The sequence below is a fragment of the Camarhynchus parvulus genome, chromosome 10 (assembly GCF_901933205.1).
Source record: "Camarhynchus parvulus chromosome 10, STF_HiC, whole genome shotgun sequence".
Lineage (NCBI taxonomy): Eukaryota > Metazoa > Chordata > Aves > Passeriformes > Thraupidae > Camarhynchus > Camarhynchus parvulus.
The window spans coordinates 14,968,504-14,994,177 of NC_044580.1; the positions used below are offsets into that span (position 1 = coordinate 14,968,504).

A 25,674-nucleotide genomic window follows, 5' to 3' on the forward strand; every position below is an offset into this window, starting at 1 on the left:
AAAGATACCTGTGGAAATCTGTACAATAACAGGTCCTTGTTCTTTAAGTAACATTTAGGGTAGGACAGAAGCTGTTATCACCCTCACTTTGTCTTAAAAGACAAGCATATATTCATCCAAGGGAGTTGGAATAGCTTCAGAGGAACTTTTTCAGGTTAGAACTTTTCATTTCTGGGGGATGTTTTAGCTGGGAATATCAAAACTATTGAAGGTTTTATTAGCTGAAGTTATGCAAGACTCCTATAAGACAAATCAAGTAGCAGTTCTTGGCCTGTATTCACGTGTTTCTGTTGCCTTGCTTACATATGAAATGTGGCTGTGTGAATCATTATCACTTCTAATTTTTTAGTATGTTGAACAACAGGATCAAAAAAGGGAAAAAAAAAACCCCAAACCAAATTGTCTTCCACATTCCTGTGCTGCAAATCAATAGCATGGGGATATATTTCCTGGATGTCAGCCCATTTTATAAATGAATATATCTTGAAGATTGCTTTACAGGCCAACAAATGCCAAGAACAGGATGACAGTCGAATTCCTTGCATAGCAACAGCTAACATGAAATCAGGTGCATTCCAGAAAATGCAAGTGCTGTTTGGGCAAGGTTATGGATACAGGCATTGTTTCTTGGTTTATGTTTGGCCCATGGTAGGTATTAACTGGCTATTTGTCTGATGTCAGACAAGTCTTTTTGTTTAAAAAGTTAAAACAGCTGCTGTCTTGTGGGGGTGTAAATTCTCACACTGCTGAATGCAATGGGAAGTGTTTGTTTGGTACAGTGTGGTTACACTTTCAGGTCCATAACACAAAATACATTGCCATTAATTTCCCATTCTACAACTGCCAGCATTGTCTTTATATGTAGTATTTGGCAAGCCAAGGATGAGGGGAGGTAGATATTTAGTTTCCTCATCACCCATAGAGTTTTCCCTTTGTTGTTTTTTGAGATACATCTACTGGGTCTGACTCATTTCCATTTACCTGTATTATTCTAAAAATGTGATTGTTGTTTTTGATCAAACCAGTTTCTTTTGGGGAAAGAAAAATCAGAAAAATGTGTTTGTGCCTTGTCTTTGAAGGAGATTGCTTAAAATAGCTTCAGGTTGCTACCAGCATTAGGCAGTTCTGGAAACACTGTGTATGAGTAGAAAAGGAAATGGGATCACAACATACATTTTATGGCAGTTCTGGATTTAGTTTATTAACTTTTCATTGCCAACCCCTCCAAGTTTGCAGTCTGTTCAGGTGTTGTTGGTACTTGTAAGATGGGATTGCATTTTGGCTTGATACAGTTTTTTTGAAAAATACCATGTGCTTTTTAGATCCCCATCATATTATTTGTGTGTTTTGCAGTTCCAGTTTGGCTTCCGGTTTTGCTTCTGGTGGGTTTTGTCAGACACCAGTCCAAACACACAGACTCATACTGGTTTTTAGGAAAAGAGACTCCGAAGAGCCAGTGAAATCAGAATATGCTGTGCTGAAAAATGGCAAGAGTATGAGAATGGAGACTGGGCTGACTGGATCCCTTTCCAAAACAATGAATCATGTGCAGCCTAAGGCCTTGCCTCCTGCAAGGTGACAGTCCTTTCTCTGTACTGCTGTGCCAAGAGTATAGGTGGATTAATGGTGAGGATGCATTTGCTGATCATCCCCTGTGGAGTGACAAGGGAGCTCCATGGCTCCTGTTGCACAAGAGGAAAATTCTCTTCCCTAGCCTGGGAAAGACCCCCTGGCAGTTAGAGTTTGATGAGTGGAGCAGGTTGACCTCTCTAAGTGCATCTGTTGTACACCAGCATTAAGGACAAAATGTGTTTTCAGGCTGGAGGGATCCCAGGAAGGAATGGAGAAGCCTTGGGCTGACCTCGTGTTCATGGCTTCTCCTTCCCCAGGTACAGGGGAGGGAGCAGCTGCCTAATGAACTCACACAGTACGGGGGGAACAGATTTCTTTGCCAAAATAATAATAATCTGGGTGGGGGTAGCAGCGATGCAAGGATGAATGTGCACAGCGATAATGACTGACAGCCTTTCTTACTTGTCTTTTTTTCCACACTTGTCTGTATTCTCCAGGTGTTTGTGGTCACCGTCTGGACCGTGGAGCTGTACATGGTGCCCCTGGCTTTGCTGGTGCTCTTTGCCTACAACTTCTCCCTCGTCACAACAGGGAAGGTCAATAATGCCCAGGATGCCCAGGCAAGTGGAGTAACATTTCTGGCAGCCCCGGTTTGCCCTGAGCAAAGCATCGCACGTTCTAAGGGCATTAAGTTGGTTGTGTAGCTAAACAACACTTCTGTTTCAAAGTTACTGAAAAGAAACCTCAACTCTCTCAATTTTCATTATTCAATTAGAGCAATAAACCATTCAGAGTAGTAGGAGAAGAAGATGAGAGTGTGTAGGAGGTGGATTTCGCTTACTAAATACCTACAAACGTTTTTAAGTAGAATTAAAAAGGTTTGCAAAGCAGCAAGTTCCTAAAAGCCATTTCCCTCCTGCCATTGCACTCTGCAACACACTCATGATTCGTGTTTCACAGAAGAGGAAAGTCAATAGAATCCAAAAGAGAATGTAGTTCTTTTAAGCCTTGTCCTGTGATCTGAGGTCTTAAGAAGCTTTTATTCTTCTTTCCCATCCTCAGCTCTTAAAAGACAAATGGGGTTTCCCCCCCCAGAAATTTAGGCTTTGGTTTTTAACTTGGGAGAAAGAAAAGTTTAAACACAGAAATAGTCACCAAGTGTGACAAAGTCCTACTGTTGGGGTATGAAGTGATTGTTTGATGTTGACTACTGTCTTTAACAATGCTAATTAGAGCTAGAAAGGAGAGTAAATTCATGAATATCCATAATATTCTGTTTTTAAGAGTGAAATAAATACAGTAATGAAATGGAAGTCAAAGGATAGCTTCCTTCTAACTTTTGATTAGAGGATGATTGACATTGGTAACCATGAAGAATACTTTTACCTAAATGAGTCAAGTGGTTTTTACACAAAGGCATAATATCCTAGAATTAAAAAATTCAATGGCAGTTTATTAGTTTTTGTGTGAAAAATTTGCTCCTGGTTTAGTTTTCATCCACTCCCAAGTGGAAAGATTCTTTGAAAACAGGAGAAGTTGCATTATCCAGACCAGAGGAGGCTTAATTTGAAAACATGGTAAAAGAAATGCCTTCAGTTTCAGCCAAGTCCAGAATAATGCAGAAAGATACTGTGTGTCTTCAGTGACTACTTGATTTCATCAAGAAATGCAGAAGTTCCCATGTGGGAGAATCCCAGGCAAACAGATGTTTTTGTTTTTAATACAAAAGGCAGTAAAAAATAACAATAATAACATACCCAGAAAAAAAAAATACACAGAGGGTGCCTTCCAGCCCCTTCCCTCATCCTGTGGTTTGTTGCATGTTCAGGTGAGGAGAGTCTCACATGAGACAGAAAAATTGAGCAGAGCATCATTTAGATGGGCACTGCAAAAAGGCTGTTTCTAAAAATACAGCTAATTGTGGTAATACTAAAGAAAGGTCCATCAGGAATTTGGCTCTTTTCCTGTCACACATTCTGTAAGCAGTGCCATGCCATGAAATTCAGGGGTGCATTTTGCATAAGCAAAATCACACGTCTGCCAAAGTGCTTTGCAGGATTGGGATCATATGGAACAAGTAGTCAAAGTGCCTTTAATATTACCTGATTCCTTTTTTATGTGTGTCTATGATTCTAACCATCTGTAGGTCAAAAATAGACAATCAGGTGCTAGCCCCAGTCACATCTGTCCTGCAGATGAGAAAAGGTTTTCTTCAAAATACCAGTGCTTTTTACACAGTCATTTGTTTGTTTTTTGCTTCTTCAGGCCTTGGCTGGATATTCACTGCCTTTGGTTTTTGTGTGCCAGCACACACATTTTGTGTACACAGAGGAATGCAAGCAAGAGTCTTTGCAAAAGTGAACCTCAAATTCTCTCTGATTTCTGTGCTATAAAATGTGAATAACAGTATTAACCTTGTACTCCTGATCCACTTGCCAGGAGGCTAAAGTCGTGAATATTGGTAAAATGTTTTATGATTTACAGATGGGGAGCTTCTATAGAAATTAAACCATGATCAGTGTTAATTCAGCTGCTCAGGGTATTGCAAAGAGCCAAAGAATAGATCTGGCTATCTGAACTCCCAGTACCTTTTACATCCTAGATGAAACTGCAATTCAGGGGAAAAAAAGAAATTAAAAAACTCCAAAAGAGAAACACCCAACCCGCTAAGAAATGCTAAATTCAAAACATCTTTTTATTGTGATTCTTCACATTCTTTGCATGTTTGCTGTATTTAAACTTGTAGTACACAGATTCAAATGTAGCTATTAAATAACCAAGAAAAAAACTGGAGGGCCCTGTTAAAGGCTCAGCTTGTTAAATACCTGAATTGAAAGCCAAGTGCTCCTAATTCCAAGCCCTCGCCAAGTCTTTTGTTTTCTGTCCTACCTGTCAGCACAGAAGTTAAAGGGAGGAAATAATGCTGCATAGAAATCTGACTGAGATTCTATGTGAGATTGATTATGTTCATATTAATGTGTTTTCTAAAGTCTAATGTTGCAGTAATGGCCCTAAAGGGAGGGAGCAGTCATTGTGGCAGTGGGGATGGAACAAGTTGAGTATAGAGTCCTCAGCCTTGACATACCAGTTGGTTCATTTGCAAGACTGAGAACAAAGCTGTTTACAGATAGTAAAAGTTGGCAATGTGTTTGAAAGCCTGTTGCCTTCAGATTACTGGACACGGCCACTAATGCTTTATTTAGACTTAAAATGTGTATAGGGTATTGCATGCTTTGTTCAGAATACCACAAAAAAGAAAGGTCCTTGAATATAAAACACTGTTTTGGAAAGGAGAAAGTGGTGGGTTTTTTAATGACTTCCAATAGAAGTGGGAGAAAATTATATAGTGAAACTTTGTGGGAGTATCATAAGCTTTTTGAACATTGCCTGTCACTAAAAAAAAAAGTGTTGTGTTTTGTAATATGGACATCTGCTTCTGCAGGAGCTTATGGGCTTGGATGAAGACGAGGATGAAGATGATAAGGTAAGCATATCTCACAACTATGTTGGCTAGAATCAGAGGGAAGGTGGGAGAACACAAACGAATAATCTCTCCGTAAATCTTCAGTTTTTGTCTGTATTAACTGGGAAAACAGTTGTCAGCAGTTTGCTGCTTGGCAGGTTTGTAAGTAGGAAGGGGTTGGTTTGTGTAACATCCCAGAGTGGCGGTGCCCGTGCGAGACCTGAACAAGAACTGACTCTGAGCAGCCCCAGGCTGTGCCTGGCCTTGCAGTGGGCACACGCTCATGGATGTGCTCCTGCAGGGGTGTGTGTGGTGGAGGAGGTGCAGAGATGTACACAAGGATGTGCAATCCCCCCTCGCTGCTGGTTGACATTCCCTGCTAATGGCTTTCCCCCAAACGATTTGGCATTTCCACTTCAGTAGGCCAGAATTGGGGTGATTTGTGGAGGGCTGGTTAGAATTTTCTCAACATTTCTTTCAGAGCCTGGGAAAAAAAACAGTTTTAGTTCAGCAGCTGAAATGTGGAAAGAATTGGAATTGGCAAGGCCTGTTTTTTATTTTATTGGAACATACTTACTCATTCTTCTCACTGTGAAAAATTCATTGGATTTTTTTCCAAGTTTATCAAACCACAGTGACAAATGATAAAAGGATTAGAGGGCATGGCATATGAAAAAAGATTAAGAGAACTTAATGTATACAGCTTGAAAAAACATAAGTAAGTGAAGGAGGATCTGATAATCTATAAATACTTTAAAGCTAAAAGGTGAGGAATTATTTAACGAGCAACAGCATGCAAAGGAACATTAGCTGTTAGGAAGAAAATGTTCATGAGGGGATGTGAAACTTTCAAATTGCATACTAAGTTAATAAGACTCTTCGTGAATATTCTATGTTTTAAAAATGCTACAGTGAAATTGTTGATCATTAAGAAGCAAATCAATAATGCAGCTAGGGAGTGTACCTTAACTCTTCTCAGTCACAGACCCTAGGATTGAAGCTCAGCAGACTAATTGATGGGAATAGTTATTTAAATTTAACTTGCTCTTCTGCTGTGCTTGTATTTTAATGAGCAGCCAGAAATCCATCAAAGTTATAAAGTGAAGTTTAGGCAATCCAGCTGAATTACGGGTTTCTTGCAACACACAGTAGTTGTTTAAATGTTCTCATTTATAATTTACTCTTTGTATTGTAAAATTCGTCAAGTGAATGGACCGATATCTGAAACTCTTCAAAAGTTGCTAAATGAAAGTTGCATCTTTTTCAAAAGAATCCTGTGTATCTGTAGGAAGTCAATAATTTCTATTTAGTGGGTGCCTGGTTCTAGACACTTGTAAATATTAGTTGTGTGATGCCTAAAGGTGTAACTTATTCACTGGAACAATCCCATTTACTTTTTTTCTATTTTAATATTCCTGTTTTTTCCTTGTAAGTGCTGAGGTGGAAAAAATGAAGTAAGAATGTACTAAATAGTATCAAATCCTCTGTTTCCTGTGGTGTGCAACAGATTCATTGCTGCTAAGATATTCTAGGTTACATTTACCCTGCATTTAACTCCATTTGGTTCTCTCTGTACAAATACAACTGGGTCACTTCAATATGGATTTAATGACTTTGGGTTTTTGTCTCCCCCAAAACAGCTTCACTGTCACTCCCTTTCTTGATTTATTTTAGCTAAGTGTGCAGGTTTGATAAAACTCCTGGGAGTCAGCACTGAGCTGTTGATAGCTTGGCCTTGCCATTTTTTAATGGGAGCTGCCTCTGTCTCCATTGCACACCAACTCCACACAGAGAGCTGGTAGCACTGGCTAAAGCCTCTCACAGCAGATACCCCCAGCAGGCTTTCTCACGAAGATAACACTTTACATCCCAACATTACAGTTGTTATGGATGGAATTCTGGCACAGAGTTGCCAGAAGAGACAATTGCCAGCCCTACATTTGTCCCATGGCCAGTGCTGTGCAGAATTGCTGTAATGTCTTTAATGCTGTGCCTTGTGTGTACCCCCATGCAGCAGTGATGGGCCACACTTGCACTCCCATGACTTGCAGCTTTAAGTACATTAGGTACCTCTTTAATTACATTAAGTACATTCTGAGACACTTTTCCAAGTCTGAGGGTGGCCAGTGCTCTCTGGGGAGTGTAAGAAAAATGTAATTTTATGACACTATCTCATGGCAATGTCAACATTTAAACAGACAAGTCTACTTTAAAGAGAAGTCTGTGTATTTTTTTTTCCTCCCTAATACAAGAGCTCCCAAAGTTGAAATCTGCTAGTTGGGTTGTGGTGTACGAGGTCACTGTTTCTGTTTCCTGTCATCCTGCTGTATCAAAATACTTGCACACAGAGCCCTTCTGGGTTCTGCTGCCTGTTAGACATAACAGACCGTGCTTCTGGGAATTGTAACACACCCTCGAAGAGATGAACTGTTTACAAATTATAAATACACAGACACTTAGTTCAAAAACCCAAGAGCAGATTAACTCCCTCCACCTAGACTATCTGTCTTAAATGACAGAGCTTAATTGCTGACTCCCCCATCGTTTCCCCCTCTGCCCTCCCCACATGCCAGCGTGGAGGGCTGTCAAAGATAGCAGTGCTCTGTCCCTTTGGCACCAGCTCTTCCCTGGATAAATGCCTTCTCGGATTTGTGCCATCTTGGACACGGAGTTCAGGCTGTGTCCTGTCAGCTCTGGGCTCTGTCAGCCTGAGTAAGGATTGTTTTAAAATTACATCACTGCAGCATCCTTGGTCTGCCAGTAAGAAGGTATGGACAAGCTGCATGGAACTCAGTTTGTCTGATTGTTGACCAGTTCTGTTTATTTTATTTTATTTTTCCTGTTTCTGATAATGACTGTAGAGTTTCAAGAGCAGACAGTTACCCTGTGCATGATTGTGTCATAGCACCTGACTGAAAAGAGCCTTGGAGTCTTCTCCATTGTCTGAATAAAAGTTTATATCTCCACAACAGACAAAGCTTAATTCACTACTATTTTCAGGTCTGGTAACTGATTCAAAAGAAAATCAGAGACAAATCTAAATCAACAACAATTCCTGTGTGAAGTTTTTGTTGATTTTTGGGGTTTTTTTAAGAGTTTTTGTCCTGTGGTGAGGCAGTGTAGTCCTGCTTGCCTAGTGCAATGTAACAGGGAAGAACCAAATGATACTGTGGCTTTAAGCCAAGTTATTTGGCAGCTTCCAAGAAATGTTTAGTATCTCATGTATTGGGAAAAAAAAAACAAAAGTGGAAGAAAATCACCAAAGAATAAAAATGTAATGCCTTTAATGTAGGAAATTCTCTGTCAAAAATAGGTACTGAAGATATACAAAGTTTTATGAGCACAATTCAAAAAGACTCCAGCCGAACAAATTAAAGTCAAATCCATCCAGTAGCAAAGAGCTGACATTTTCCATTTGAGTTAGATTCAGCATGTGGAAACCTTCCGTATGGATCTTATTTGTACGGGTGGATTACGATGAAAATTGCATTAATTTTCTCCGCAGTAAAGGTCAGTAATTGAAACATGAACCAAGAGTCTATTGTGTAAGATGCTATATCCCCATACTTAGGAAAGGTCATTCAAGACAATATCATCTCATTGTTTTCTTCCCTGGAAGTATAAATAATTTCATTAGTTTTTTTCTTTTTCTCTTCAATACAACAATTGCAATATAATATTTCAACACCCCCCATTAAGATTGCTGAAGAGAAGTGATGGTAAGGACTTGAAAATGCCCCATGATACACAGGGTATGTTCAGACTGACAAGGAGCACCCATGTCCTCCACAAAACTATGGGCAAGAAGACCCAGTGCAGGGCTTGCTGTGGTTTTGCTTTGCTCTTTTCCTGGGAGCCTTCTTTGTAAAAGAAACTGGAAGTTAAATGGTCTCTTGTTACATCTTATTTGTACAACAGCATTTTCCAGGGCTGGTCTTAACTGTAGGCATCCCATAAATCGACACAGTTCTTATATCAGTGCCATGAGCCACCCATTCATAGGTTTAGAGGTGGTGGGGGAGAGGAGTTGAAAGGAGGTTCTTGCAGAGGACTTTTAGATATCCTCACAAAGAAACCTTAGCAGCCCTATGGCGCTCCAGAATTCTCCCTCTTAGAGAGAATTACCTACCTAGATGTAGGTAAAAGCCAACACTGCAACTTCTCTAAATCTCTGGAAAAATATTAAGTAGCACTAGGCAGGTCACTGGACCCAGCAGATGAGCCTCAGGGAGTTCTCCTCCCTTAAAAATTCCAGCTCTTTAAAATGTTGTTAAATTTTATTATGAATTGGCCAGATAGATGAATAGATACCTCCTTCTCCTGTACCCCAAATTGCTGAATATCATTACCTAGATTATAGATGATGATCTGGTAGTTTTAAGTCTTATAACCATGTGATTGTTCTTAAGTCTCATGTGTTTCCAGTAGAAAACACTTATTTTGACAAAATTTATTTTCTTTCTCTTTCCAGTTTTTAAATCAAAGATGACTGATGACTTTTTATCTCCATTCAGGATTGATTCTTGCTTCTTAAGCAGGTGTTCCTCACCTGAATTGTGTTTTATTCTATTGTGACTGCTGATACTGCTTGAAAACTTGTGGCAATACCAGTGGACTTTGGGTTACTTTACACATCTATGAAAACCTGAGCATGTACAGAAAATGCTTCTTAAGCCCCCTGCATTTCATGCCTGTGCATAGAGAAAGAAACTGCATTATGACCTAGAGTTTTTCACATAATATTGTTCTTGGGCTTGGCTTCGGAGACGTTTGCTGGTCCCCTGTGCATGGATGAAATTCATCTAATGCAGGCATGGCTGGACAAGGCATGGAGTGGTCATCTTCTGCCCTTCAGGGGGTGTTTGCCAGCCTGAGCTGTAGGATGATGTGCTATTGCTTTCCAAATGTGTCCTTTTAAGACCAATGCTGCTCCCCTTCATACCAGTCTGAAGTGATTCTATTGGCTCTGGTGGAATTATTCCAGATTTCACACCTTTTTAACTGAGAGCATAAATTGACCTGTATGTGTTGCATTTCCTCTATTTGGTAATTATTTCAAGTACACTCGGATCCGCTAAATTTCCACAGGCAGGCACATTTGCAGCATGGTGTTAATAAACAAAAAGATCCTGTGATGCACAGTTTCAGGGCTGCACGAGGCAGTTGCTCGGAGTTTGGCAGCCGTCCCCTCCGCGTGCCCGTCCCTGCTGCAGCTCGGGGCAGGGCAGTGACTCAGCAAGGCGCATTGCTGGGCTCCTCTCAGCAGCCTTTGGCTCCCACCGAAGGCAGGAGCCAGTTCAAGGTTGCTGTGGTGACTGTTTGCAAAGCTCTGCCTGGAATTCATTGCAGCTACCAAGAGACTGTCTGTCACTCCATGGCTGCCACCTCCCACAAGAGCTTCGTTCTGCTGCTAGACTGGAGCGTTAGTGAAGTGTTCCCTGCTGGCAACAGAGGCCAGTGGTCTGCTGTTTATGCCAAATAAAATCTTTTTGGTTTCAGAAGTTCTTCATGGATGAGTGTTTTGGCCCTGAGATTTTTTTTTGGCACAGCTTTTGCTGGACACTGGTAAGATCTGAGTTTTGTAGTCCAGCAGAGAGCAAGTTGCAAATTAAATCCAACTTTACCCAGCTTTCCCTAAATAACTACAGCATGTTCTGTTTTTTTTTTTTTTAAGCAGAATAATAGTGGAGCAAAAAGGAATGCATGCCTGAGCTATTTTCCTTTCTTTTCCCTTTCCATCAATCTTGTTTGTTGCTAATACACTGAAGAATTAATAACTGGTACATTAGATAAATCCTGGTAAAACATCACCCTAATGTGCTTGTAGCAGCAGTAGCATAATGAGACAGCTACTGTAAGAAAGCTAATCCTGAAAGTTAGGCCAGCCCAGGGCTTGGCAGACTAATTCTTCCAATCCCTGAAGAGATTCAGGATTTTCATTCCTGACTGAGCTGCCTGTATCCTGTTTTCTTCCTTCTTTTCATTAATCCATATTTATGTTTTCTCCTCCCCTTTTCCTCATCTTTGCCCCCAAGTGTTCCTCAGCTTTATATATTGACTTCCCCTTGGCATGCCAGAAATCTGCTGATGAATACCACTTGTTTGAAAGTTGCATGCAAGATTTTTCTCATCAAGTGTTTTCTATGAAATCCAAGTGAGCAAGTATTATGTAGAACTTACCCATGGCTTCAAGCGTGACTTTTCCTTGTGTGCATATGATATTTGCAGTATACATCAGAAATACACTTAGAGAACAACAGCAAAATTTGTCTGTGCATTTGAAGCGTTGCTTGCTGGTCTGGATGTATCCAGAGAAAAAAAAATATTTGAAGGATAGATTTAAAAAATAGGAAACAGCTTTCTGTAAAGATGAAAGCTATTAATCATTGAAACAAATGATCAAAAGAAGTTAGGGGATCTCCACCATCCAAGCTTTGAATTCAGTAATGGATGCTTGGCTAGAGAAGAAGCACTAATGGGTGGCATTCGGCCTTTGTTCCAGAGCAGATGATTGAAGAATTTTGCCTTCAGTGTCTTCCCCCATAACTCTTAGGATTTTCCCTCGCAAGACCAGCTCTGACTGCTGCAGCTCACCCGTTGTGAATTGCTGTGTGAGTGCTGGGGACATCCTGTCCTGGTCTGCCCCATATTCCCACTCTTAAAGTCTTCAGCCTTGGGAGCCCCTCCATGCTGTGGCTGTGTGAAGGTTTCTTTTGCAACTGACTCTAAATGTCTCAGAGCAGCATGAGTTCCTTCCGGGGCAGGGAGATCCCAGAGCTGTGCTGGCTCTTTAAGTGTGTTTATATGTTCTGTTTACTGTTACATATTTGAGAAATAGAAAAATCTAGGAGCATCTTCATGTACAGCAGAGGTTTGGTGTCTTCATTTCTGAGTTCAAGTTGGTGTATGTTAGCTGGAGACAAAAGACTTAATTTCTGAAATTACTGGGTCTTGGTTGGTGTTGGTTTTATTTCCCCCCTCCCCTGACATGCTTAATCTTTTCTAAACCCCCTTTTGTGGTTTTGTTCAGGCAATTAATGTAGAAATGAAGGATTCTTAAATCAGGATATGCAAGGAAGAGTTGAAGAAACACACTGATTATATAATTAATTCTCAGCTGTAAATTCATTTTGATGGAGTTAATTCTTTCCCAGAGGCTGGAGACTAGTTTTGGTCCACCCACAGTGCTGTAATCAGCTAAGAAATAAAGGAGACAAAGGCCTTGAATTAATGGAAGTTATCACGGCTAGTTTTAGGGAAATAATGCCAGAAACAGGCAGGATATTTTGTTTTCAATTCATGCAAAAGCTTCTGAGCTGTGATCTTAGCTATTGGTATCCAAATCCAGTTTTCAAGCTGTATAATACATGGAGTCCAAAAGAAATCAGAAAGGAATGACACCTGAAGAGGATGGAGAAGAATTGTCTGGGTGGTGGGACCTTGCATGGGTGAGGAGGTGTGTTTAGTGGAAGATGTATTTTGGATTCTTTCTTTACATTTTCCATGAACAAGGTAGTGTTCAGATATAGCTCCCTCTATGACAGTTGCCCATTTACTGATAAGTAGGGTCCAGTGACTGTCATCCTGATGGACTCTTACTGCTTCTGACAGTGTTTTCTGAGGTGCTGGCTTCACAAAGCATAAACAACACTCCAAAGCCTAAATAATTTGTAAAATCCCATTTGTTGTACTTCATTTGTCTGCTTCTCTGTTGCTTAACCAGTGACCTAATAATCCTGTCCATGTGTTTAGATTGCAGGTTTCCAGAACCAAACAAACATAACAAAGAAATGACGTTGACAAATTCCCAGGATTTTCAAACAATTATGCCCATCGTGCATATACACAGTTGCAGCCTATTTTTGTCTTGAATAACTGATTTTATTTACGAGGTTTTCTAATCCCAGTTTGCCTTTACATTGATTGGCCATATTTTGCATCAGAAATTAAAAGCACTGTTGTCCAGGGGTGATTTTTGCATGCAGCCAGGGCATGCAGTTGTCATAACTTAGGGACTGGCAGTTTCTGGTTTATTTATTTTTATTTTCTGACTCTGCTTCATGGCTGCAGCAGGAGTTGTGTTGTGTTGTGTTGGTTAAACTGTGTTATCACCACATCTCTGAGCTCCATGGAGGATGTGTAAATGAAGTCAGCATGATGCAGGCAGAGCTGGCAGATGATCTGCCTTGCAGCTCTGGGCAGCAAGAGTAGGCTTGCCCTGCAATATCACTTCATTTAAGTGTTTTCTTTACCCCTCTGCCTGAATTTGGACAGAATGAAATTCCCACTGTCTGGTTTTCCGTGAGCTGCTCCTCAGCTTCTGCTTCCAAGTTTGGTGGGAAAAAAGCCAGCTATGGCCAAAGGACTGTTGTACCATTCCAGTGAGGAAATAGTTAAATATAATTTCAATGTGTCATTTACATTTGAGCCTAACGAGATTATAACTGGAGCTGTGTGAAAATGACTTTTTGGTGCTATTTTCACATAAACTGACTATTTATTTATTTATTTTGTTCTGGGGTTATTTCACACCCCAAGGGTTTCATTTTTGTTGGTTGTTTTATTAATGTAAAAATACTCATTTTCACACCCAAATGTGTGATTATTTAAAATGCTGCTTCTATTCATTGTGCACTGACTTGCAACCTAAAGGCAAATATTCAAATGTCTGGAGCTTGATAACGCCGTGGTGGTTTTGGCTGGCTTTTTAAACTCAAAAATTGCTGGGAAGAGAAATGGGCAGTAAGTAATTCAAAGTGGGATAAGGGCTGCATTCCCGTGCCTGCCTCTCAGCATCCAGGGATGGGTCACAGGTTATTCCAGCACCCTCTGCAGAGTGGTGCCCTGTCTCAGCCCCATACAGACCCTCTCCCAGCATGGTAATGACAAAATGCTGGAGCAAGAGCCCTCACCTCTGTGGCCCTGTGTGACTTTAAATAGCCTCTGACCCTGTCCTGCATGAGGAGGAATGTGGATGACAGCACAGAGGCAGAATTGCAGCAGTGTTGATGCAAAAGTCTCTGGCCCTTGCTCATTCCCACCCACCCTTTCCTCTGCCTTGACTGGTGTTGGCCACAGATACAAAATGCTCTTTCCCATCATCTCCCTTCTCTGGGAACAGATTGGTTAAAACACAGCTTAAAATGTTTTGTTGGTTCATTTTTTGTTGTTTTTTTTTTTTTCTAAATTGGACTGATTTTTAAGTGTCTAAATATGATGTAAAATCAGTGTCCAGGGCTCTGCATTTTGTAATAAGTGAATGTTTTGCTGATTTCTTGCAAGAATATCTGCAACCACGCCAATTTGCATGCCTGTATGTGTGTTAGATTGCTGCCAAAGAAATGCTGAATGCTGATAATTGTATACTGGTTTTCAAGCCTGATTTAAGTAATTTTGATTTTTAATTCATTCTGTGCTTCCTTTTTATTTCTGCACATGTGTAGTAATGTCCTGTAATGTTGTTGCTTAAAATAAGCAGTAAGAAATCAAGTTGAGATGGCCGCTGCAAAGGGAAAATGACATTTTTTCCTTTGATCTTTTTTTTTCCCCCAATAAAAGAATAAGTCTCTGTATACAGAATGCTCAAAAAATATTGCATTCACTACTTGCTGCTAATTTATATACACAAACCAGCATGGCTGTGAGGGGCCTACAAAGCTCAGAAATGTGATATTTAGAAGTTCTGCACAAGAATATTTTTGTTCTTGAGGAGCACTGAGCAGCCAGCACTCCACACCAGGGGTGCTCAGCACCTCTTGTGCTTTGGCATCCAATTGTGTGAAATCCTGGTTGAGATCCTGCAGCCAGGTTGTGTTAGGAGATGAAGAAACCTCTGCCCATGTATTGAGGAAAAGGAAGAAAATGCAGGGATCTATACAAATAATGTTGGTTCTGTGTGATAAACCCAGGGTGTTTGTTCTGTCATTCCTGCAGTGAAATACTTGAGGTCATGGATGGATCAGCAGTGCTGGAAATCTTATTTTCACCATGTGTCTGTGAACGCCCTAGCAAATTATTAAAAGTTTTGGTTTTCTGGTTTCTTTCGATTAGGAATCTGAGAAAAAGGGGCTGATTGAGAGAATCCACATGGTCCAGGAGATCATCATAGCTGTTCAAAGCATCCTGGAAGAAATAGCATCGTTTGGAGAGAGGATTAAAAAGTAAGTAATAACCTTTTCTTGCTTGACCATGATTTGAAATGAAGCAGAAACCAGGAGGATCAAGGTGGAGTAATCATCTTGCTCCAAAAATGGCTGAAAGGTGCAGCAGGATTAGCTGACCAGTCCCACCACTGCTGCTTCTCTTCCAGTCTTTCATTGCAAAACACCTTTGCAGAGCACAGAGAAAAGGAGAAGCAATGTTCCTTACTGATGTAGCTCTCATGTTTGCCTGAATTTTGCTTGTTCGTGATGGGGTGAGGAGTCATGGATGCCACAGATACTGCTTGAAGATGTGGTCACAGAAGCATCAGGCATTTCTTCTCAGTCCCATCACAGAAAGTGGGTACTGATGGTCAGTGTTGCCTTTCCCACGCCCTCCCCATCCTGACCTGGCTGTTGGGGGTCACCAGTCACTTGTGTCCCTGGCCAACACATTGATCTTCTTCTGTCTTTGCCATTTTGAGCTGTCTGCTTCCTGCTGGTGCCACGAGGAAGCCCAAAGGGGATTTTCAGGGTCTCATGGCAGGGGGGGACACACAGAGGGTATTCCTGACCTTACAAAGGAGGGAGGTGAAGAGCCTAAAAGAAAAAAAAATCCCACAGACAAACACACACAAACCTTTTATAACTCAGTCTTTATTGGAGCTTAATTGATCCATATTGTTGTCTGTTTTGAACACAAAGTGATGGTTTGTGACCGAGCCTCACTTTAATGAGGAGCTGGGTTCAAGCTAAAAATACAGCAACCACATGTGCTGTGGTGCCACTCTGGACACCCCAGCTGGGGTGGAAGTGGCCCAAAGATGTATTCCAGTCTATGAACAGGGCACTGTTCTGCCCAGCTGCATGGCAGGAAGACTCCAAGCACTTAAACACTATTAATTCTTGTATTCATTTTGCTAACAATGGTCTTAAAGAACACGTTGGGTATTAATGTGGACGCCCGATGTGATTTCAGAAGGATTCTGTTGTAGCTCGGCAGTGATGTGCCATTAAAAAATTGCTATCAAAGTTTTTTTCGTAAGTGACAGACTGAATTGTGCTACAGTTTCCGTCTGTCACTCCAGTTACACAATCACAGGGAGTTTTCATAGTTTAACTCAATTGAGCTGTTTTGCTTTTTTTTTTTTGCTTTAACTTAAGCTACATTGATTGATAATGATGGGTCCTCTCCCACCTATTTTTACTTAATATTTAATACGTCTATTGAAGCTTAAATGTAATTCTTGAAGCGTCCTATTAATTTTATCTGTCAAGGGAAGTTTGTCTTATTTTATAGCCTGATAAGTGGTCCAGATTCATTCTCTCTTCTTCCTACTCCCCATCATTGTGATATGATGAAGTTAGCAGGCAGATTGTGTGAAACAGAGATGCCCAGATCCATAAATCCTCCTGTGGACTAGCAGGCATCCTTGTAGTGCAGGTATCTCAACATTTGGTGCAGGGCATAGGGTTATGTCTTACAACAGCACAGGGGGACAAAGTAATTCCAAAGATGTGTTAGCAGTGGCTTCTCACCTTCAGTCCATCATTGACTTGCAGATGAGAGGTCTGAGTGAAATAAAATCCTGTTTTTCACTACAGTGTGGCCAAAGTCTGAAATGCTGTAGTAACTGAGCCTTCAAGAGTGCTCCTCTTGGGAAAGATCGGATGTGGATCGTTGGAATGAAGATGCTTGGGCTGCTGCTGGCTTATTACAGCTTATCCAAGCCAGCCTCCTATACTCAGTGTAGTAAAGAATTGCTGGAAATGTAAAGATATAGGACAAAATGTCTATAAATGTAGACAGATTTATATAGAATATTATGGCCCTAATGTTATGCAGAGAAATTACTCAAACTGCTCTTTCACAGTTTGGCATCATAGTCAATGCAATGCAAGTTATTTGCTGGGGCTGGCTCTGGCTACCTGCCACACCTGGGTCGTGCACTGGACACACACCTTGTGTCACCCACTGTGACCCTGTGGAGCTGGCTCACCCTGTCTCCAGATCAGATAATCTGCTCGTGAATAATGGAGAGCTGAGTGGCCAGCAGAGATGCGTAACAAGTGCCACACATAGAAGAAGAAACAAAAACAACTCACTTAAATGCCTAACAACTTCACTGAGCTCCCCAGGGCTCCTCTTCTCTTTCCTTATCGTGATATCTGCCTCTCAGATATCTTCCTTAATCCATTCTAGCATCCTGATGTAGGAATCTACTTATCCACCTTCCAAAGGGCCTGCAATTTACAGCATGTCTGACTGCACTGAGCGCTGCAAAGGGGTCATTAAATTATTATTGGGTAGCAGAGGACAGTGTCCAAGAACAGAAGCGTTGAGAGGGATTGTGTTTTTTCCTTACAGCACATTCAACTGGACGGTGCCTTTCCTCTCTGTCCTGGCCTGCTTGGTCCTGGCAGCAGCAACAGTTATTTTGTATTTTATACCACTGAGGTACATTGTTTTAATCTGGGGTAAGTACTCCACTGTGTCTCATTTGTATGAGATAAATACAATATATGTCTACAGAGTGAAATCAAACAGGCTTTAAATGACCTGTTACACAGACAAACAAGTGCTGTTGCTTAGAGGTGAATAAAGATGTTATGAACTTCTTAAAATTACCATTTCTCCCCCCTGGGTTATCCGATAATTTGCTTTTCTTAGGGTTCTTTATAAGTTTCCAACAGCACCACAAGAAGAGCATTAGCCTAGATAAGCTACTTTCGGTGTTATTATTCTTCTGCAGGAAAGTAATTAGCTTCCTGGTGCTGGAGCCCTCCAGCTGGGAAATGGTAGGAAGTGGACAAGATGTGTTTGCAGAGCTGGACCACATAGCTTTGGACCCTGGGAGCCTTTTGGGTCTGAGTATGCTGGCAGTCAGGACAGGCTGTGCCCAGTGGGACACACTGAGCATCTCCTTTTGTCATGGGTCAGAAAGTATTTCTATGAAGATACATGAAGAGGAGCTTTTAAAAAGTAAAACTTTCCTGGTGGCATTATGAAGAAATGTGAGGTCATATTTCACAGAAAGAGATGCCGTTCAAGGGCATAGGACTTAGGGGAATGGCTTTAAACAGCAAGAGGGCAGGTTTAGATTAGATATCAGGAAGAAATTCTTTCTTGTTAGGGTGGTGAGGCTCCAGCACATGTTGCCCAGAGAAGCTGTGGCAGCCCCATCCCTGGAAGTGTCCAAGGCTTGGTTGGACAGGGCTTGGAACAGTCTGGGATAGTGGAAGGTATCCTGCCTGTGGCAGAGGGCTGGATTAAGATGGTTTTTAAGAGTCCCTCCAAACCATTCTATGATTCCAGGCGCTGAAGGCTTTCTACATCTCCAAATGACCTCCTGTCTTATTTGAAAGCCTTTTCAGTGCCTTGAGGAAAGGTGTGGAGAGCACAGTGCAGGTAAATCCTCCCTGACCTGCAGAAGCTTAGCCCTGATGTGGCTCTAAGTTGTAGGGACCCCCTGTGATCCCTGGGCTGAGCCATCAGCTGCTGTCTTGCATGTAGAAAAGGGAGGGAATGAGAAGGTGGCATTAAAAAAAAAAGCCATTCTTGGGCAACAGCAACAAAGAAATAAAGGATTAAATCAAACAAAAGAAAGGGCAAAAAGAAAGGGGAGAAATTGCTGGGAGTAAAAAGTTCAGTAACAAAATATTGTTGTTCTTGTATGGAAGACATGGTGAGTACATGAAAACTATACATCCATTCAACATCATCTAGAGTGACAGGGCCTTCAAATATGATACATGTTAAACAACTACCCTGTGGCAAGGCCTCAGAAGACCTTATGGTATTTTCTGTTTTTTAAAAATCAGGTACACAGAAAATTGTGTTGTCATTTTGCTACAAGTATATGGCTTAAAAGCTGAATCTCAGATGTGAGCAGGTACATTTCAGGGAGAGGAGAAGGCTGGAGCAGCCATCACATTTGAAATCACTTTCAGGGAAACCACTATGAGGTTTTGGACAGGGGCATGATGGAATTGAATTCTGTATTTTGATCCTCAGAGGCAACCAACATTTGAATTTTTTTGCTATTCTTTAAAATGGGTTAGCTGATTTTCTTCACCTAGAGGACCTTAAGAGAGGCAAGAGAAGGCCTTATGAACTTCACAATAATATGAACATTACAGTCCCATGGATCTTCTGTGCAGACTGGGGACCATCTCTGCCAACTGCAGCTTTACTAAGTCCTTGGAGATGTACTGCTATTGCTGCAGTTCATAAGCCTAATTATTCACAGAAAGATCAAACTAAAGTAAACTTTGTGATAAGGTTTTACATTGTCCCACAGCATCATAATATGGGCAGTTATGCTCTACAAAAAGGGGATAAGCCATGAGGGATACGGAAGGGAAGCTTTCATTTTCTGAAGAGACGGAAGGAAAATTTTTCCCAATTATTTTCAGAGCCTTCCAATTGGTCATGTAGGGTAGCAGATTTAACAGCACACTTGGTTTTCAGTGTGTGTATTCTCCCTATAGCATCCCCCAGAATGAATTCTTGCTGCAGTCAGTTTTCACCACATTGTTGGCAGCACATGGTCCCCAAAGTAGAGAAATACCTTTATCAATGATGTCCTCTACTTCCTCCAGGAAGCACTTGTGAGTGATTCCACGTGACAGGGAGCATGTGTGTGGCTTTAAGTCTGAGGCACTGTTTTCACACTAATTTTTACTTGTGAACTCCCTTTCCCTTTCTCACCTTGCCTGAACAAATTTAGAGAGAGGGAGTAGAAAAAGCTCATATTATTTTGTTTGCCTTTTTTTTATAATTTTTTTTTAATCCTAGGCATAAATAAATTTACTAAGAAGCTTAGAAATCCCTACGCCATCGACAACAATGAGCTACTAGATTTCCTCTCCAGGGTACCATCTGATGTTCAAAAGGTAAGTAATGAATGGCCACAGCCAACAGAGGCAAGGAGTGACACTGAGAGCGGCTGGGTGCTCCCTTTGGGAATACAATGCCAAAGACTTTGGAATATGGGAGATAAGGAATCTGGGGAAAATCCACAAAGGGAGGGGGAGAAAGTGTTAGAAGAGAGGGGAGCCAAAATCCTTTGTCAGAAGGATAAAATGATTGAGGAAAAATTATCCTGAAAAGACCTACTTAAAAATGATCTGGAAAATCACTCAGCGTGGTTACTGAGCTATGGTTTTCGTCACCTTTCTGCTCCGGTATTTGTGCAGAGGGAGGAGAAAAATAGTCTCTTTGATAGAGATAACCATCCAAAAGGATTTGCTGAATTCTCCTCTTTCTCAGGACAGGGGGAGGAATGGGGGGAATTATTTCTGTGACATTGTGCTTGAGCTCCAGGCCTCCCTTGGACAATGCCCTGCTCATCTTTTTCTTTAAAGGAAACCCTGACATGTGTTTAAAATACTCTACAGTTGATCAGATCAATCTTCTACCATTATGGAATTATAAGTTTTAATCTAACCAGAATCTATCCTCCCTCAGTTTCAGTCAAGTCTTGTCTCTTCTCCCATTTCTTTGAAACAACAACATTGTCTTCAGCAATCTCGCCTATCTTCCTGGAAATTATTTGAACAATAAATCCTTTAGAATGTCAAGATCTGTTTATTTCTCTTGGAGGAGGGAAAATAGTCTTGCTGGGTAATGAAGCCACACAATATAAAGGATTCTTTCTTTTGTTTTCACTGACTGAAATCTGTGTCCCCAGGCCCTGATCCTGGTGCCCAGGATCCCTCTGACATTGTGCCTTTCTCTGTGGCACTTTCCCTGTGAGGTGCTGATCACTGGGAATAAGGGGATCACAATCTTACCCATAGTGACTTTATGCTGTTGGAGACAGAAACTGAATTGCTCATGTGCAGTGTTGGGTTTTCCAACCCAAACAGGGTTGGAAAAAGCTTCTTTATCTCAAGAGGCCACCAGACTGGTTGGTGGCAGCACTAATAACTGGAAAGAAATTTTACCATGGACTGGTGGGAGGAAAAACACTAAGCAGGAACAATCATAGAGCCATTAAGCTTCAGTGTATTTTTATTTGTTGTCATTGCTCTTGTAGAGGCCACTGGATCTGCAGTGATGGTTTGCATATGCCCTTTAAATGTTTATGTTTAAAGATAAGCTGCTTTTCTATTTATGCTTTATTTAACATTTACACTTACAACATTTCCTTGAGTGGTTTCTATCATATTGGGATCCTTTGAGCTCTTCAAGGAAAATGATCACCATTTTCTATGGGAGGAATGATAAAAGTTCCTTGGATGGGACAAACCTTGGAGTTTTCCACTAGTGCTGAAAATAGTGACAGCCACACACTTTAGGGACAAGTCATCCATGGAAGCTCCAAAGCCCTTCTGCCTCCTTTGTTTTTTGTACTATCAATGTATTCAGCATTTCACTGGGGCGCTGCAGTGAGTTAGAAATGACTCCTGTTTGTACAGTAGCCATTTACAACCACATGTCCTGGACAAAAGACAGAGGAGGAGTGAAAAAGATGGCATTTTCAGCCAAATTTTCTCCATTATTTCAGTGGGAATACTTTTGTCTCACGCAACAGACAATTTGTAGATTGCACCATCCTTGACAGTTTACCACACGTATTTTAATCATTACATTGTGTATGAATTTGTTTTGAAAGGTGGAGGTAGCTTTGTCCAGGTTCTATTTGGAAGAATACTTTCCTTTTTTGAAATTAAGTATTTCAGCATCCCAGGGTCTGTGTATGGTTTTGACAACTGTCATCTTATTGTCTATTGGGATCCCCTTGAATTGAGACTCCAGAGAGAAGTTTATTAAAATAATAGGTTAATGCCAGAAAGATAAGAAAAACATTTCCCAAACCAAAACAAACCCAAAAAGATTGCTGAAATCAGGTAGAACCCCATGTATCTCATTAGAAAAATCTGCTTTTAATATTTTTGTTTCAAGAAATGATGCATGACTTCTCAAATCCTTCCTGCAATTAATCCCCCATGTTCCTGTGTTTAGAAAATGATTCATTACTTTTGAACCTTCCTTAGTTTCCCTGGGTTTGTCCTGGGGGAGCCATTAACACACGCTGCAGCGAGCTAGAGTTACCTAAGTGCAAACGTCATGCCTGTTTGTTTTTACAGGTGCAGCAGGCTGAATTGAAACCATCCAGCAGCTCCAGCCCCATCAGGAAGAAGCGGAGCGCGCTCTAGGATGCAGCAGGGTTTGGGAATGTGGCACCTCCCTCCCTGCACACACGTGCACACACTGCACCCCTCCCCTCCTTCTCGCTTCAGAACAACACTAGAGTCACTGCCACGGACTTTCTCTTTCTTGGAAGATGTGGTTTTTGATAAACACCTATCTTGGGTTTCTTTTCTGGGTTGTCTTTTTGGCACGGAATCCCAAAAAAAGAGCAAGGTGAAACGTGAATTATTTTGTGGGATGGGGAGGAGAATGGAAGAGGATGGTGCAACTGCACCTTTTATTTTTCTTTTTTTATTGCCCCCTTTGATTGCAGAGACAAGGCTGGATGTGGCAGCACTCCCTGTGTTATGTAGGAAGAGATAATTCTGCTTAGTGTAGCAGATCAGCTGAGCTGATGTGAGGAGATGCTCTGAACCAGTTTTTAACATATCCAACAGATTTACATTAAGATATGAAAGCTATTCTTTTCTGAGTTAAATCACTGTGCCTAGAAAGGTTTAGGCTCTGAATTAACGAGTCTTTGATACCCATCTTCTGTTCAAGCAGTGTACATTTTAAAAAGTTTTTTATCATAATTAGCAGAAAGAGCTAGGAGCTCCAACAGTATCTCAATATTTCATCCAGCACTTGTGGGTTTTGCTTTTTCCTTTTTTTTTATTCTTTTTTTTTTTTTTTTTAAGCCCAGCCTGTGGTTAACTCTTTGTATACTGGAATCATCGGAGATCCATTGCTGGCAATGGATGCATGAAAACCTTATGCCATGAAAGGATTAAGAGAAAAGGCTAACTCAGTGACCTGAAAAGACTCTGTTGGCTTGCCTTTTATAATTCCATCTCATCAGATATTTTCAGCATAGCTGTTGTTTTCCTGTCTAAATCCAGAGGGGTCAACACTACAGATCCAAGAGGAAAAGAAAAACCAACACTTTATAGCCTTAAAGAAACAAGTGCTTGTGCAGAAAGAGAGCACATGCCCAAAGAAGTGGTTGTGCAATAGTGTGCAGGCTTTGGTCCACCACTGATGTCTTCTTGCAGTCTTTCCTGGTGGTTCACAAGGAGAGGACCCAAAAGTGAAGTCAAGTTGAAACAGCAATGGAAAGACAGAAGAAAGGACCCCATTTTTGTGTTCTGTGGAGAATGTGATTTTTTGCTTGCTTACCAATCTTTTAGCAATTGCGCATTTGCTTTATGTATTTCAGAAAATGAGCATTAGTCAGGTTGTTTGACTGGGGAAACTAAAAAACAGAATCATGTGTAAAACCTGCTTAATTTTGCTGATACTGCAGCCCTCGGTCCTTTAGGTGCTGTGGGGACATTTTGGGAGTGATTTGTCACCACAACTCATTGGCAGCACGAGAGCTGGGTTTGTTGCTTATGATTCCCAGGCAGGGATTACCACCTGCATTCCATGGGGTAGTTTACAGTACAAAGAAATGCAGAAACCTGAGAGATAGGATTCTTTTTGCAAAAAAATAAAAAAAAAGGCTTTGAAAGTCATCTAATAAAAGGAAGAATAGTTAAAATCTTGCTTATGGATTTGTAATCCAGATGGAGTTGTGTGTGGTTCCATAGCACAATCTTGTGGGCTTGTTCCAGGAATTTGAAGGAGGAAAACTAACAGCAGACTATCTTCCACTTGGTTATTAGGCAGATTCAGTAGTTTTTCATAAGTTTATTTTTCGAAGTCCCACTGTGCCTTTGAATAAGGACAGGCACATTTTCATATACTTGATTGGCTAAAGAATGTATTTTGCTTATGCAAAGCTGTGTGTAGCTGCAAATGGAAGGATTGAGGAAAGATTATCCTGGTTTAAAAAGCCACAAAAATGCCTCTTTGTTTGCACGTGTGCTTGTGTACCCATGCATATACAGAGTTGTGTATAAAGAGTACATGTATAATGTATTTATAGGCGAGTGTGTGGGGGAAAATGGGTGAATATACAGATTTAAAAACCTTGAAAATGTTTATGAAAAATGCCAAAGATTCTAAAGCTTATCATCTCGCGTCTGTTCTTCTTCATTTTGTATCTTTCCCGGCATGTCTCTCTGGCTGAGCCAGATCTCTGCATGATTTGATTTACTTCAACTTAATGAAGCTGGTTGGAAAGAGCCTTGTAGAAATTACAAAATCTCCAGTAAATCTCCTTCTTGTACATACAATAGATGTCCACGGAACCCTTTTGTTAAACCAGTTTCTCAATCTTCTCTGTAAACAATGCCTCATTGTCTCGCTTCAAACTATCATCTGGTTTATCATACTGTAATCTTGTCATTTTGTAAGGACCAAAGTCAGGCATATTTAAGCAGGCGTATGGGATCTGATCGCTGATTTGAGTGAAAACATTCAACTGCAGGAAAAACTGTTTATTTATTCAGAAATTTAGATTGATACTTTAGTAGTTTGGGGGTTTTTTTCTGTAGGTTTTTCCACGTGGAACTGATTTCTGTTCAGGAGACAGGGTGATATATTTTTCTTCTTTTTTTTTGATCTGTATAGATACGTTGGATTTCAGAATAATTTGTGTTAATTGTTTTGCTGGAGACATACCAAATGAAGGGATTTGGATGGTCCAGTACCTATATATGTTGTGATGAGCTCTTTGTTTTGATAAATGCTGTTTGAAATGCAATAAACATTTGAGGTTAAGCTGATGCTTTTAATTTGTCTGGATTAGGAGATATGTTTCACATTCTTTGCAAAATGCTGTGCTGTAATATTTAGTATCTGACTAGGTAAGCATGGACATCCCTTGGCAGTGCAGTGTAACCATTCGCACTGGAGTTTGCTTGGAGTAAGGAGTGTAAGTGCATCTCCTGCCGCAGCAGGAAATGAGGTAAAGCCTCATCTCACCTGCCTACACCTCTTTAGTGGGATTTTCTAGGCTCTACTTCAAGGAAAGAAGGGTTATGTATTGTTGCTGCACAGTCCACTTATCAAACTCTATATTCAGATTTGTGCTGAAATTCTTAAAGCAAGGCTATATCTCTGTATCCATTTCCCCATGCAAATTATCAGGTTTTGCATTTTTAATCTATTTAATGTATAGCATAGAAATTAAAAAATTACATTTTTTACTTCAAGGTACTTGTTTCAGGGCATTTGCAGTCTAAAGTCTCTAAGACCAGAAGCCATTCAGAAGTTCCAGTCTAACTTTGGGTCTTTTGGATTGTAGAATCATGGAGATATGGGAATGTGAAACATGTCCACTGACTGTACAGTGTATAGATAACTGGGACTGACATATTTACATTTGCCCAAACATAAGATGCTGCTGAAGCTTTGTTTTGTTTTTTTTTTTTTGAATATTCATGAATAAGTCTGAGGACTTGACTTCCCTATGG

General features: G+C 40.7%; 1 protein-coding gene across 2 annotated transcripts in view; it reads left to right on the forward strand.

Annotated features, from left to right (window-relative positions):
• The window catches only part of MCTP2 (multiple C2 and transmembrane domain containing 2), a 128,486-nt gene extending 103,562 nt beyond the window's left edge, over window positions 1–24,924 (forward strand). For both annotated transcript variants that reach the window (XM_030955637.1, XM_030955638.1), the window contains 6 exons: window positions 2,070–2,192; window positions 5,015–5,056; window positions 15,086–15,195; window positions 17,543–17,652; window positions 19,973–20,070; window positions 22,270–24,924. In XM_030955637.1, the coding sequence (XP_030811497.1) occupies window positions 2,070–2,192; window positions 5,015–5,056; window positions 15,086–15,195; window positions 17,543–17,652; window positions 19,973–20,070; window positions 22,270–22,338 (552 nt within the window). In that variant the 3' untranslated portion in view covers window positions 22,339–24,924. The remainder of the gene's footprint in view (window positions 1–2,069; window positions 2,193–5,014; window positions 5,057–15,085; window positions 15,196–17,542; window positions 17,653–19,972; window positions 20,071–22,269) is intronic.
• Window positions 24,925–25,674: the final 750 nt, after the last annotated feature.